Below are 15,536 nucleotides of genomic sequence, written 5' to 3'. Positions count from 1 at the left end.
TGTGTGTGCATGTGTCTGTGACCATTTAAACTCTGCTTGCAGTCAATTACCAGAAAATGACTTGTGGAGCATTTTGCCTCGCAAAAAGAAAACTAATTACAGGGTTAGAGTTTAGGTTAGGATTGGGGTTGGGATTGCAGGAAAGTCCTGGGCTGAGCTTGTTCCATGTGGAGCACGTGAAACCAGGGGCGTAGCCAGAGGGCTGCCAGGGCGCTACTGGACGCCATCCAAATCTGATTGCTCCCCCTTTGTACCACCCCAGAGTCTGAAGCATATCTTTGGATATTTTAGGCTTCCACATTAAAAGATAAGTCACTGGGGTTACTTTAACAGCCCAGTCAATCGTGGATTTTTTTAGCACCAACAATGAGTGTAATTTACCAGAGAATCGAGTGTACCCACCTTTGACAGAGACTCAACAAAAAGTGGGACATAATAAGCTCCACAATGGTTTGATTCCCACAGACATTAAGCTGTATAGAGATCAAAAGCTCGCTACAGGTCTCACAAACACTGCTTGTTGTTTTGCCTATTAACTTGTCCCCAAAGGCGCAAAACAAACAGTGATGCTCAATTCAACGATTCAACGATTATTTATTGCCACTATGCAACACAGGGATGCACAACGAAAATCAGTTGTAGCCTAATTGTAACACAACAAACACACGATAAACAAAACAAAACAAAAACAGTAGTACATTCCTGTGGTGCATTTTTTTTGAATTTGCATCATAAGAAACGTAAAAAGCAGCAACAAAAACAATTCTCTTGGCAGATAATATGGCCGACATCTTCACATTAAAAAAATCAACATGAGGAAAACCTTGCCCTTCAACTTCGACTGTGTTTGAGCACCAAGCGTCATGATGTAAACACAGAGTCCACCTCCTCTCGTGAAGATGCACGCTCAACAGTCACCGACCTCCCGCTGCTTTCATCCATCTTATTTGTCTGACTGGGCGTCAGAGAGCCAGGAGTAGGCTGGGTAGTGGAGTAGCCTTGGGTCCTAGCTGGGTTAGCTTATTCAAGCTTAGGTCTGAGAACATTAGCTTACTTGTTGGTTAATCGTTCGATAACAGAAGTGCTCATGTTGAGCAAAAATGCAAACCTACAATACAAGGGAACGTCGTTGATGTTTTTGTTGTTGATTTTTTAGTTTTTATTTAACCAGTCCAACAATATTAAACTTGTTTGATTGGTTTTGGTTTGATGCAAATCTTTCCTTCATCTTTTCTTTCTCCCTCTGCTGCATCTGAAAACCTGTCTGTAATTTCAAAAGCAAACCATCACTTTTTTACATCCCAGATTCTGCAGATGAAGGACTTACCTGCATTTTAAAACTTTCAGGTTTATAACTTTATTCAGTTTTAGGGTTCAGTACGGTTTGATACCTCTGAAGTTCCTCATACTCTAAAGACTTACTATATCACAGCTAAACATCTGTCTTTGCAGAGATTTTCTTTTTTTCAAATGATACATAACATACTAACTTAAGAACAATTTATACAACCTGGGCGTCTTGTACAATCTTCAGATGTAAAAAGTTGGACGAAGAGGCGGATGAAGGGGAGGAGGAGGAGGAGGTAATAGAAGGAGGGTTTCCGACAGTAGCCCGGATCTGACAGGTTCCCTCATATCCGACTTCATCCAGTCCCATACAGGGACCCTGCACATGGTAAAACCATCACACACACACACACACACACACACACACACACACACACACACACACACTGTCTCTCTCTCTCTCATACTCACACGGAAAACACACATGTTCTCTCTCAGTCTCAACCAGGAAAGTGCTTTTACTCATACCTGAGAACAGAAGAAAGACAGAGGGACAGAAAGAGAGACAGAAAGAGAGACAGACAGACGGATGGACAGAGAGTCGCTTGTGCCTCTGAAGATCCAGATCCCCAGCTGGGAAAGTGTGGACAGTAGAGTTGAACAATGTGCTCTTCTTTTCCTCACATCTACTGTCTGTGAACCCAAAGCAATGATTCTACACAGATCAACTGTTGTTTTTGTGTGTGAAGCTGATGTTTGTGGGTGTATCACTCCTTTCCGATGAAACGGTTCATCATACTTGGCAGACGTAATGTTGATATGATTGATGATTTAGCAAAAAAAAACAACCGCAAAAACTGGATTGTATAATATGTTTGAACGTTTACTGCCAATGTTACGACATTATGGTTAGGCAAATAAAACACTTACATTTTCTTAATAATTAAATATTAATGGAGTAGTTTGGCATTTTGGGAAGTAAGCAGAGAGCTTTCTTGCAGAGAGTTCGATGAGAAGATCTTTCCTCATATCCGTGCTGTTAATGTGAAGCAACCACTAGTAGCCAGTTAGCTATGTGCATAAAGACTGAAAGCAGGGAACCAGTCGGCCTGGCTCTGTGTAAAAATAACTTACCAACACACTTATTAAGAAGTTGTGTCTTGTTTGTTTAATTCATACAAAAAACTATGTGTAAACATGACTCATTCTGGTTTTACAGGAGGGTTATAGGACAGACTATTTCTTGGCCAGGCACTGTTTGCCCGATATCTGCACAACACATTCTCCCAACTCGTCTAATACCGACACTTGGTCAGTGGCTCTAGGCTTCAAACTATGACGCTCTACGTATCGCTCTCGCGTCAGTGTTGGACATGTCAGCGACGGCGTGTCAGTTTCCACTCATTACATGCAGAGTGTCTTTTAAAATAAACTCCTTTCTTCACAGGAAGTTACGTTTAGGGAAGAAGAGCATTTATTTTCGGAAATTAAATAGAAATAGGATAGTTTATGCTTGGCAAGTCTGTTGGTTTCGTGCTCGATTAAATCTTTTCCCAGCATGTAGTCAGTTAGCCCATCAAATATTAACCTTTTTCCAACCAGCTCAGGTAAAGCTGCTCAAGGCATGTTTGGTAAAACAGAAACCAATCTTCAGATTGAATAATGCTTGTCCCTCGCCCCTCCCCCAAGGTAACAGGCGGAGTAATTGACTCTGACATACAGTATAGATACCTGCTAGCCTTTGACCACCAAACACCTTAAGTATTATTGGTTTAAAGCTTTAAGTTTTAAAGTTAATGGTGCACTGCTTTATTTTGTTTTGGCATCTATAGCAGCCTGAAATTGCCTGTCAGCGCACTGGTGACGTTTTGATATCCACATACGCACCTTTAAAATCAGGTATATTCTTCATTGTTCTCATCCGCTTTAATTTCAAAACAAGAAAGTGGTATTAATCAACCTAGCATAACGTTAAAACATCAATGTATTCTTACACCACCAACCAAGAATGTCTCCTTAACTCATCCAGCCTAGTTAACTGAGAACCTGATCTTAGTCAGCTCGGTTGGACGCGGCTCAAAAGAAGATGTAATGTTGTCTGCTGCCACTAGACGGGGTGAGAGACGGGAGAGCCAAACGCCTGCCCATAATAACCACCAGACATGACTCATTCAGCGTGGAATACCACAGCAGCCACAGACAGTCTCTGGCAGACAAGGAGCAGAAACCCGACCCTGCAGCGGAGTTTGTGAATGGGACAGGAATGAGCAAAGCCTGGGTGAATTTAATAGAGCTCCAATAAGTTTCAAAGATTTAAGAGTTTTAAGAATTCATCAAGTGTTTGGTTTGGCTTATTTTTGAAAGTCAAGTGTCTGAGTGGCTCAATACTGTGTGTTTTATTGATGAAGTTTAACAAAGACGAAACCCCTTCTATTTCTCTTTCTGTTTCTGTTTCTTTTCATTTCTTTTATTTTATTCCCCGTTGGTTCGATGAGTCTCCTGGCAAGGATCCCGCTCATCATGTCATCACGTGGGGCTCCTAAAAGACAGCACAGGAACAACATATCACCTTGTCAGATATGATTGTAGCTCTGATCATCGTCATTCTTGCCCAGACTTCCCCCGCGGAGAGCACCACTCAATTTGAAGACTAACACATGTTGGACAGTGGAATCATTATTTGCTTATGTGGAGTCCGTCCAAGGCTGGAGGGCCCGGAGAGCCAGGAGTCTAATCTGTGGGCAAAAGGAATAACATAGAAATAACATATTGTACAACTTAAAGTATGGCGGGGGAGCAAACCGTGTGAGCGGTCACATTACATGAAAACAGCAGGCAGGAAGTGTTTTGCAACAGCGGAAAATCTTCAGGTCCAGTCTGACCACCAGACGGTCACACTTCATCGGGCCTGGTACTGCGGTCAGTGGATGGATACCTTCCCTACCGTGAGGGTTGGATACACTGTCATACATTTGTCTATTGCTCCCTCTCACACTTTTCCCCCCCATTTCTCTTCCTCTTTCTCTCTGCTCTGACAAACCTAACACTCTTTAAAACCTTACCCTCTCTTTTTATGCTTTCTTCCTCCTTTTCCTCTCAACTTCCTCTGCTTCTCTGGCTTCACCTCCCGTCTCTCTTTTCTTTCTTTTCCGACCAAAGCAACCTTACCTCATCGTGTTTTTGTGTCTTTTTTTTCTTCCCCCCTCTCCCCTCTCCCCTCTCCCACCTTCCCCTTTAAACTTTCTCATTCTTCCCTCTCTCACCCTCTTTCTCTCTCTGTTTGTGGTCAGTCACACTTAATCTAGCTCCATCCATCTGTTTCTCTTCATTCATTTAGTCCGGTCTGCTTTCGATTAAGATTACATCAGGCTTTGACCTATTAGTGTGCCGTGATCCTTTTGAAGTCATTCTGCGGTTACAGGTTAAGCTCAAAGCCCACCACTCTTCTTACTCAACATAATACAGACTATTGGAGGGGGAAGGTTCTTAAAAACGTTTCTACCACAGCCCAAAATGACTTTTTTTTTTTTTTCCTGGGATTCAGGATCATTAAATCATACAAACTTTTCCTGTCATGTGGAGACCCACTTGAAGAGAGCCTGCGACCCATTTCGGGTCCCAACCCATAATCCAACCTAGCAATCTGTGAACTGGAATATATTGTTCATTTAACTTCACTTCCTGAGGATTTCGATTATATTTTGAAGGTGGCTTTCCCAACCAGAGAGTTTCTGTTCCTTATTAGGGTTAAAGTCGAGTTCAGATTCCCCACTAAACATAATGCAGACCTTTTGAACAAAATCACATTGTTTTAGTGGGCGCCCTGATGGCCTATTGTTTACGAGTCATACCACTTTACTGCAACATACAGGGTTTTGATTAAGCCGGGTACTTGTGCTAATGTCTGCCTATCAAATAAAACCAAAAATGCCAAAAACATGAACTTCTTTTCTTCTTTTTCAGGACCCACATAGTCTTACCTACTATACTTAATGACACCTCAAATATCCCTGCAGTTATTATGTGAAGAGCAACAGCTGATCCTAAACTCTAGCAGGATATAAACCGGATACACATCCGTGTTTCCTAACATCAGCACCGATCCCTTATGCTGCCCCCTCCATCATATTTGATCAGTCGGCTAATAAGTAAAACGTCATCGTTGATTTCCAGATGTAGATCAAGATATCATCTCTGAGACCTGAAAGTCTAACTCTGCCTTCCTTCCTTGACTTGGATGACTGTGAATAGAGATTGACTGAAAAGTTAAACTGTACATCATCATTACTCCTGGGTCAAAGCTGGGGTAAGTAGCCAATTGGCCGAGTCGTGATGCTAAACTGACGTCCATTGGCCAAGTTGTGGCAGGGTGGGATGTTAAAGTCATTTCGACTCATCAGGCTAAGTGGACACAGTTGACTGAGAGGTCTCGAACCTCCTCACGTCTGGTTGTGGGCGGTTTTCTGTGCCAACAGTTCTCAATTAGAGCAGTGGATGAGAGGACATCTGGGCTGCCGAGTCTATGTCGGCTTGACTTATGTATACTAATGTACGCCAACAGGCCTGAATTCATTTTGCAAATGAACCATACATGTTTGTCTTTTTAACAATCACTCAATCACGATGGTCAAAATTTGTATTGTGACAACGTCGGAGTGGAAAGAATAAATACAAATAGAATCACTGAAAAGTTTAAAGGGTTGAATAAAGGAAGGTAGTTGAGGTTACTTCCTCTTGCTCGTCCTTCTGCCCATTCCCCTCCTCCTCCCATCTCCAATCCCCCGCTTCTGATCGCCATGAAACTCTCCTCGGTCGAAGAGCTCACCTCCATCACTGTTGGAGTCGTACGCATCCCTCAAACCCTGTTCTGTCTGACTGAAGATACTTTAAGGGGGTTAGTGCTTCGCATTTAATCAGCTGGATGGTGTTTTTCCTTGTTTTTCTCACCTCCCTGTGCTTTTCTCCTTCTCCGGTGACATTATAGAGTTCGTGTCAGCGGAGATGTTGGCAGGTGCGTTAGTTCTGGGCACCATCCTTACAGCTTTACCAGGTAAGAGAAAAACACAAAAACACATCAGAAACTCTTTTTTTATTTATCATGAGGTGTAAAACCTAACAGCGTTAGTATATTCTTATCATTTAAGGGAAGGAGAGATAAACTAGCATGCTTCATAATAAACATATATTTGTATTGTGTTCCAGATATATCATAAATGTGTCGCACATGCTTTAAAATATGTGACAACAGTTGAGAAATGAATGACTTATAGGATCCATTATGCACATAAGGTCCTGCAGCCAGGTGCCCTTGCCTTTACGCTCAAGTTATTTATAAGTATTGATTGCCTTTTGTGCAAGGTAGTCAGCCAGGCAGGCAGTTAGCAGCACAGGATGACACCACAGCCGCACATCAATGCTCATTTCCTCTGCTTCAAATTGTATGTGTCACTCTCTGAGCGGATCAGAGCTGCGGTTTGACAAGTTTCTCTCTTAGGAGCCACATTGAAGGAAAACCTCTACTTGTGGGTGGTTGAAATTTACACCTCTTTCAGTCTTCAAGTGGGTATTCCCTAAACCCTTTAGTAGCTTATTTTATATGGCAAGCGTCCTTTTGTGGATGTGACAGCCAGTATATGTTTGGAACCGTGAACTGGTCCTTCATAAAAACACGAAAAAGCTCTTCATCCATCAGCCCGTTGTGCTTTGCAGTAGTATTTAGGTGTGCATATTCTGTGTGCATTTTAGTTTGCCTCCTTTCAACTGTAGCATTTGCTTTTCTGTTAATGTTTTTGCATTTTTGTGCCGTTAAATTGTCCTGCAGGTATTCAGAGTAGGTGGAGCGTGTCCTTTTCTAGGAGGGAGATCTGTGTGTGGGCAGGAACAACCGTCACTCTGCCCTGCCGTTATGACTACCCATCAGGTATCAAATCCATGTACAAAACTTCTCTATTCAATTTTGAAAGACCAAAAGTCTATTTCTATAATTATTAATAAAGCCATGAAATGAACTGGATGCTAAATGTGTCCAAGTTCCAAGCAACTAAAGTGAGCTCAAAAACGCAACTTTTCTTTCCCCTTCAATTTCTTTTTGTGGTTTTCTTTAACTTCACAGGTCACAATGTGAAGCGGGTCATGTGGTTCCGTGTGTCTGCAGAAGGTCGCAGGGAGTTCGCTCACCACACTGACCCCAACGAGATCAGCCTGTCGTACCGCGGACGCACCCGGTAGGAGAAACGTACAGTGATTTATCAAGAGCTGTACATGTCATTTCGTAAATGTGAAATAATGCACAAATGTGTGACACATGAATCGTGGCTTCCAGCTACATCGGAGGCAGCTACTCCAGCTGTTCAGTCCAGATTCGGGTTGTCAAGCTGAGTGATGCAGGCCAGTACCACTTCAGGTTTGAGACAGACCAACCACTGGGGAGGTGGACCTCCCCGAACACCATCACTCTGGATGTAACAGGTAAGTTCATACAAACAAAAGCTGCACTGGACTCATCCAGCCCCTGTCCCAGTGCATGTGTCAATGTCCGTTTGTATTTCAGACCTCCAGGTCCAGCTGCATCCAACAAGGCCCGCCAACATGTTTGGCTTCGGAGAGACTGTGTTTGTAGGCTGCCAGGCCAGAGGATGTGCTGCTCCAGGGAGGAGCCTTGCACTGTACAGGTGTGTTGTACAAGTCATTGTATTATTGGTCGACCAGAGAGTGGATCACATGCACTTAGATATGATGCTCTGCTCACAGGAACGGACTGAACCTCGGCTCCTACGAGAAATGGATGATCATCAACCGCTTTGACCAGCAGCATGCTGGAGCGTACGCCTGTCGACCAATCCCACCACAGAACGTACAGTCGCCATCCCTCTCGCTGGCTCTGGGGCGTGAGTAATCTCAATCAAGCCAACTAAAACAGACCGTTTTCACAATACCTGCTCATATCTAGACGTGCTTTCAGAGGGTGCACCGCAAACCAGTCGGACACAAGCATTTTGAGACACAACTCAGATAAACAAGTAGATAAAACTTGTATTTTAACAATTCTGCTGTGGCAGGCTGTGATCCGAGACTGTAAACACCTGCTATTGGCCTTGATGGATGTTAAATTACTGAAATGCACTTATATTTTGCATGATCTCATCTCCACCCTCCATTTTTTTCTGTCCTCTTCGTCCTTGTTACTTCCTCACACGTTCCTCTTTTCTCTACCTCCTTTTTTTTACTCTCCTCCCGTCCAGACGGTCCCAGCTTCACCTCCATAGCGGTCTTCCCCGTGGGGGAGATTTCAGAGGGGGGGTCGGTCACTCTTACATGCAGTAGTGACGCAGCTCCGCCTGTAGAGAGCTTTGCATGGTTCAAAGGTACATGACAGTGTGTGTTCACCAATACACAGCATACAATGACAAGACAGTGTACGAATTCACTGAGCTAACAGGTTGATGGCAGTGACACATGCTGTAATGTCAAATTTGCCCTGCACTTGGACAAGTGAAGGTCCTTAAATGAGTTGTTAAAGCAGAGTAGGATCAAGTCTTTCTTGGACACTAATGAAGAGCTGATGTTTTGGAAGTTTTCCTGTGGGATTGCAGGACCTTTGAAGAAAAGATATATATACATATATATTTCATAGTCTCAAGATCATGCTCCTAATGTGAATTGCTGCACTAATCTGCACCTATGTCTCTATCTGCTCTCCAGACATGGAGAGCGGCAGCATCCCAGACAGTTTTAGGCCTCGGCTCCGCCTGTCCCACCTCAAATACACGGACAGAGGAGAGTACTTCTGTGTAGCACGCAACTCACTGGGAACAGACCGCTCCAAACCACTTCTACTCAATGTCACGTGTAAGTTTGTTGGGTGTTTGCATTGTAGTCACAGGCACGGCGTCTTTGACCCACTTCAAACTGTCGCACAGGTCAAAACTATACTTAGATCAGAATTACATTTTGAGAGAAAAAGACCTTTGTAAACCCATGTTACGTCTGGTTGTATGTGTCTATCTTAGGTCCTGTTGTGTAAATCTGTCCGAGGTTAGTCTGGGTTAAACTGATGAGGCAACAACTCTATTTTACACTCTAATGGGAATCGTACAGTATATGATATGGATTCAGTAGGAAGTGAAACAAACTCAAAGTGCTGAATGTTTATAATTTTACTTTTGTTTCTAAGAATATTCATCAAAATGCAGTAGAGCTGAAATGATTCATAAATCAATTGATTAGTCAGTTGACAGAAATTTTAACATGTAATAATGTTGTAGTCAGTCTTTCAAGCAGAAATGTCAAACATTCACTGGTTCTGTTATTTGATGATTGATAATACTGTGTTTTTTTCCTGACTCTGGTCCTGCTTATACGACTACTTTCCTTCATACCTAAAACTAAAACGTTTCATTCGACATTCTTCTTTGAGAAGCTGCTGTCACTTAAAGGTGTCGAATAAAAACATGATCACGACAGTAAAGATGCTCCTGTTTTTCTGTCTGCCTGTTTAGACTCTCCAAAGAATACGCGTGTGCTGCTGAGTCCTCCAGCTGACATCAGAGAAGGCTCCTATGTGACCATGAGCTGTGTCAGCCACGCCCACCCACCTGCCAGCAGGTATGACGAATACTTCTCCTCCAGGTTCATTCATTTATACCAACTAATACATGACGGTGATGCTGTTTTTGTCATCATTATCATGATTTTTGCATTTGTCATTGTCATCTTGAAATTTTCTCTTTTTCTATCTTATTTCTCGACTTTTTTTAATTCAGACTTTCACTTTTCTTCAAGGAGTTGTAAATAAGGACTGGGCAATATGTACAAAACCCTTTTAAATATTAATAAATACTCACCTATGTAAAATCCAATGTTAATAATGTAAGGAACGGATAGGAAGTTCCAAGTATTATTATTGCAAATTGTCCAGTCCTATAATCATTTTCATCATCATCATCATCTTCATCATCATCATCATCATCATCATCTTCAATATCCTCCCTCCTGCAGGTATGCTTGGTATCGTATCCTAGGTGACCAGGTGTTGGCTAAAGGAACCTTCCAGAACCTGACGTTCTCCTCAGTGCGTGCTCACCATGCTGGTCAGTACTACTGCAAAGCGTGGAACCAGTTCGGATACCACACCTCCCCTGTCGCTACACTCACTATACTTTGTAAGTAGTGGTGTATGTGTGTGTGTGTGTGTGTGTGTGTGTGTGTGTGTGTGTGTGTGTGTGTGTGTGTGAGAGACATGTTTGAGAGTTTTCTGGATTGAGATCTTCCTTTAATCAGGGCTATAGGTTTGTCTGTTTGTTATAAACATTCATCTGTGGACATGCTGCTCAGTGACAGTGTTGGAAAGAATGTGTCAGATGCTCTGACACGTCTCCTCTCCTCTACACTTCAATTACTCAAAGTCATGAAGTTTCTCTCCCTCTCAACCTATCTGTGTTTCCAGCCACCTCTTCTCTGTCTCTTTGGACAACATCATTTACAAGACAAAAACCTTCCCTAACCCTCTGCATCTATGTTTCTGTTGCTCTCTCTCCAGACCCTCCTAAGAACACGTCAGTTCTAGCTCGTCCCTCCAGCGTGGTGGATGCTGGCCGACCTTTGACCTTAACCTGCAGCAGTCAGGCCAACCCGGCAGTGGACAACTTCACATGGCACCGCTTAGCTCTGGACGGGGGCTCTGTACAATGTTAGCATCGTAAAAATGTGGTTCCGCTCAAGGTTAACATTACCAAATCATCAATACCTAACTCTAAACGTTCGTAGTCAGTAAGGTGTCGTGCTCTGTGTGCCTCTGTTGGTTCGGATCCTCCAACACTATCTGAAACAGTAAGTGGATCTTCTCCCTTTCTGTGCTCCATGCAGCGTGGGGCAGCAAGTCCGGTCCTGTCTTCACCTTCTCGGAGGTCGGCCCTAGAGAGAGCGGACAGTACTACTGCGAGGCCAGGAATCGAATCGGAGCCCACAGCTCTCCTGTCCTCACTGTGCGAGTCAGAGGTACATAACGATTCACGCACAAACACTTCTTTGTCTTTAGCTTGTCCGTCTGTGTTTTATCAAAACAACATGGAAGCATTTTGTGTTTGTTAGTACAGCTCTAAAGTGAAATATCTCTCCAAATCTCAGGTGGATTTCCTTGATATCTTGTAAACCCATTCATGTTCTCCAGAAGATGAAGCCTCCACTCACTTTTCTTCTAGCATTTAGCTCAAAATGTGCCCAAATATGTCCCATATACAGCCTCACAGAGCTACTAGCAGGGCTAGACTTTCTGTGCACTAGAATATTTCTTTCTTGGAAATAACATTGGGTACAGCAGCAAATGAATTGCTTCAAGCAGTGAGCTCTTTAATACCAAGACAACCTTTGACAAAGAAACGTTACAATGGATTTTTTTTTTATGTGGTGCTTTTCAATGTGTTGTGGTGTCAGAGTTACATTCACACTCTGAAGGCTTTTAGCGGCTCATCCTGGTCATGTATGTTCTGAGTCATTGTGCAGGCCGTTAAGTGTAATGGAAGAGATGAGGTGTCACCGATGAGCTTAGTGAAACACCCCTGTCCCGTTTTTAGTACATCTATGTTTCTGATTATCTCAGACAATGGCCCAGAAACAGTTTGTTTCTCTGACGGATGGTTGGAAAGGTTTCTGTGTTTCGAAAAGTGATGAAACCTTCCTGTCACTATCGCAGCATGAGGTCCGGGCCCCAGTCTTCGTTGTGTACGGTTTCGGACTGTTTTTCTGTATGAGTCATGGTGAGTCATGTGTAGCACTCTCACTATGAGGGGAGAGGAGGGGGGGGGGGGGGGAGGGATGAGGTGTTGTGGAAAACTACTATTTGAGAGTCTAGACAGATGAAGAAGTGGAGTTTGGTTTGGAAATCAGAGCTGGAAACACAAGTCTCAAGTCTAGACGCCTGCAAGATGATGCACAGCTCTCTGCCCGTTCCGCACTTTCGCTGCTTCTATTTTGATATCTATTGCACTTCTATTTTCAATACTTCTTGTTTCTGGTCATGTTGATAACCTCTATCATCCTCCCGCTGGCAGGTCGTCTTAAGGTCATTGCCTTGGCGTCAGCAGTAGGAGTGTCTGCTGGACTCATCACTCTCACAGTGGCCATTATGATCAGGTGACAGGAAGTACACTGCTATTTACTCACTGCCATTGATGTACACATCATTAATATATATTTTTTTAAAACAGCCAGTTTCATGGTTTACTTGGATTACTTGTGGTATTAGTCATCACCTGTGTATGGTTTGATAATATTGTCCCTATGTCTTCACAGTAAGAACATGCACAGAGTAGACACGGAGTCAGGAGAAGTAGCAAACAAGGTGCAGTACTTATTATCTTTAACTTGTTTTAAATTGACTCTGTATCTTCAGTTATTGTTTAACTAAACTTTTAGTACTTATAAAAGGAAAACCTCAGTGAGGATAGTTTCAATGATGTACCGTTGTCATTTTTCTCTCTTAAATTAAAAACAATGCTCTGTTTTACACTTTGTCTTATTCTCTCTCTCTCTCTCTCTCTCTCTCTCTCTGCGTGTGTGTATGTCTGGTGTGTGTGTGTGTGTGTGTGTGTGTGTGTGTGTATGACCCCAGCGTCCGTCAGTGACAGCTGACACCATGTTCTATGAGTCAACCCAACAAACCTTTCCAGTGAAAGAGGGCAAGATGTCCGACATACCGGTACGCAACTCAATTACAGTACACAACTTGAGGACTGATTGAATGACAATATAAAACAAATCTTAACTTTTTGATGTGTGTGTATGTGTGTGTGTGTGTGTATGTGTGTGTGTTTGTGCGCGCAGGAGGAGCCAGAGGACTTGAGTGACAGCGCCCACCCTGCCATTGTTCCTCTGAAGGATGCTCCACCGATCACAGAAGTTGAAACTCAAAGCCCCGCCACCAACTACACCACTGTCCACTACTCCAAGTTGTCCAGGTACACACCGTCTTCCTCTATGTCCGTCCTCTGGACTACATCTCTCTCTCTATCTCTCTGTCTATTTCACTTTCCCTCTTTCATTTTTTTTCTTTTTTCATTTTGACCACAGCAACAATCTACTGTTTCATGTCCAGCATTATATTTTACGAGCACATTGGTCCTCTTGCTTTCTTCTCCATCTTCCTGTCATCGCCCTCTCTCTGTTTCTCCCTCCACTTCCCTCTGTTTTTCCTCTCTTTCCTCTGTGATATCCAACACCTTCCTCCCGTTTATGAGAGGACAATGAATTTCTCATCCCAGTTTTGGACACGTAAAACATTTTAATGGTTCTGGAGCAAAATGAAGACCTGCTTTCATGATCAGAGTCAGATGTCCAGATAGACTCACATGGTTGCTGTTTGTTGTTGGTTCAGTGTGGACCAGGTGCAGGTCCACAACCTGCCACTGGGTGGTGATAAAAAGCCGAAGGATTCCTCCAAAGTTGTTTACACTTTACTGCACCAGCCTCGCCACTGACCGGGAGACAAATCAGGCATGACACTTTACAAACCTCAGTTCACTCATGTCCAGTTGTGTTTTTGCTGTTTTGTGTATGTTTTACTTGAAATGGTCCCCACATCCCTTTATAGATTATATACATGTGTCAGTACTGTGATCAACTCACATACAGTTGGACACAGCATGATCTTTTTACATTATTAAGACAAAGTTGTGCCCCTGAAATAAAAAAAAAGCCACACAAAAGGATAAAAAACAAGTTTAACACTCAGAGTTTACTTGTTTATCTTGACAATGTACCAAATATAAAGAGACTCAGTGGTGCAACAACCAAAACCATGCATGCACGAATAACTGTCCTTTCCCATCTTCTTCCTCAGCTGAACAACAAATCAGTCTTCCTCATGTGAACCAATCGCTTTACTTCCAATCACATCATAGGACAGGAAACGACTCCTGGTGAACTCTGACGATGCCTTATGCCGCTCTGGGTCGGACATGTCCTTATGGATTCTCCACCAGACCGCGAGGACAACGTGTGGCGCTGACTGCAAGTCCAGCGCCTAAACTGTGTTGCATGTCTTTCCCTTTTTTTATTCTATGCATCTTACAACTGTGTGCTGCCTGAAATAACACCCCGTTGGCCATTTTGCTTGCATCCATATCCACAGTACAGGCTGAATCTACTGCTGCTCTTTAGTTGATAGCTGACACTGAAATACAAATAAATGTAGATTACAGTGTGAGTGGTTGCAACAGCATATTTTGCATCCTCTCATCTTGCAAAAGTGATAACCGTTTTAAAAAAACACGATTGTCTCCGATACGAATGATGCTATCTATAAAGAGTATGCAATATTTGACACACAACAATGTGCTAAATCGTTTTTAAAAAGCTTATTTTTTATTGCTGATGCTGCAACATTTATTCAGTTGACATAGCTTGCTTCCATTAAATCAGTCTCTCCATTCTTATGTAGAGTGAGCAGAGCCAGCAACAATGCAAAATGACATGCTGTGGTTGGTTACACTGAATACAAATATAACCACCAAATCTTGTAGCTTTAATGTACGTTGCAATCTCTGCAGCTCACAATCAATGTACAGAGACTGAATAACAAAAGGGTTAGAATGAGGAGTGTCGTCAGCAGGACGATTACATTTCATTTCATGAAAAATGATTTTGTTTTTTTTCTCACAGAAGTAAAGAATGTTTCAGTCTTTGTGGAAAGCATCGCACAGACTTTAAAATCAACCACACTTAGGTTAACTCAATAGCTTCTTTCATTTCAGTAAACGTGACTTACAGTGATCTGTCTGATCTGTTTTGGTATGAAGATGTAAAATGAGACATGGAGTTCTGACAGAGAACCAGGATTGGTTGTTTAGCAAGCATTGCTAACAACAACAAAAAACACAGTGGCAATAAAGACATTTTATCAAGAACATCCGCATGCACACTCTTTTTATCCTGTGAAGCCACAGCACGTTGCTAAGTTGTGTATAAAATAAAATAAAATGAAATAAAATAAAATAAAAATCTCTATCTCTATCTTTTGTCTTTCTTTTGCTGTTTGTTTTGCTAGTGAGAGTGAAACGTGTTTTGTGCAGTGTGGCTGACGAGGGAATGAGACACAGGTGAGCGGGGAAGGCCAGGCAGAGCTGATTAGGGAAGTGGGAACAGGTGTGCGGATGGGTGTGGTGGGAAACAGTTGGGAAAGTACAGGACATCTGGTGGACGGACGGGAAATGATAATGGTTTGATTTGTGGAACTAGAAGAGTGTCTGCAGAGG

The 15,536-nt window shown here is 42.7% G+C and overlaps 1 protein-coding gene across 2 annotated transcripts; it reads left to right on the top strand.

Annotated features, from left to right (window-relative positions):
- The first annotated feature begins 6,288 nt into the window (after positions 1–6,288).
- LOC142938188 (B-cell receptor CD22) lies at positions 6,289–15,533 on the top strand. 2 transcript variants are annotated; one of them, XM_076081436.1, is made up of 17 exons: positions 6,289–6,337; positions 7,109–7,207; positions 7,400–7,511; positions 7,610–7,755; positions 7,838–7,958; positions 8,038–8,174; positions 8,529–8,651; positions 8,989–9,135; positions 9,786–9,891; positions 10,285–10,448; positions 10,826–10,975; positions 11,152–11,283; positions 12,336–12,417; positions 12,577–12,625; positions 12,896–12,982; positions 13,108–13,241; positions 13,658–13,760. In XM_076081436.1, the coding sequence occupies exons 1-17, from the start codon at positions 6,289–6,291 to the stop codon at positions 13,758–13,760; spliced, it is 1,941 nt and encodes a 646-aa protein (XP_075937551.1). The 2 variants fall into 2 exon arrangements, 1 of the variants encoding a protein (XP_075937551.1); XR_012949535.1 differs by lacking the exons at positions 6,289–6,337; positions 7,109–7,207; positions 7,400–7,511; ... (11 more) ...; positions 12,896–12,982; positions 13,658–13,760 and adding an exon at positions 14,123–15,533 and having other exon boundaries at positions 13,062–13,241.
- Positions 15,534–15,536: the final 3 nt, after the last annotated feature.

Source organism: Anarhichas minor, unplaced genomic scaffold, assembly GCF_050575085.1.
Source record: "Anarhichas minor isolate MPS153535 unplaced genomic scaffold, ASM5057508v1 ptg000080l, whole genome shotgun sequence".
Taxonomy (NCBI): Eukaryota; Metazoa; Chordata; class Actinopteri; order Perciformes; family Anarhichadidae; genus Anarhichas; species Anarhichas minor.
The sequence above is the reverse complement of the archived record's forward strand: the minus strand, read 5'-3'. Positions and strand labels throughout refer to the sequence as shown.

Bases quoted from the DNA above. Each gene is read 5' to 3' on its own strand.
- LOC142938188 (XM_076081436.1), top strand. From the start codon at position 6,289: ATGTTGGCAGGTGCGTTAGTTCTGGGCACCATCCTTACAGCTTTACCA. The intron at 12,418-12,576 runs GTGACAGGAAGT...ATGTCTTCACAG, and splicing joins ACAGTGGCCATTATGATCAG to TAAGAACATGCACAGAGTAG. The intron at 12,983-13,107 runs GTACGCAACTCA...TTGTGCGCGCAG, and splicing joins GCAAGATGTCCGACATACCG to GAGGAGCCAGAGGACTTGAG.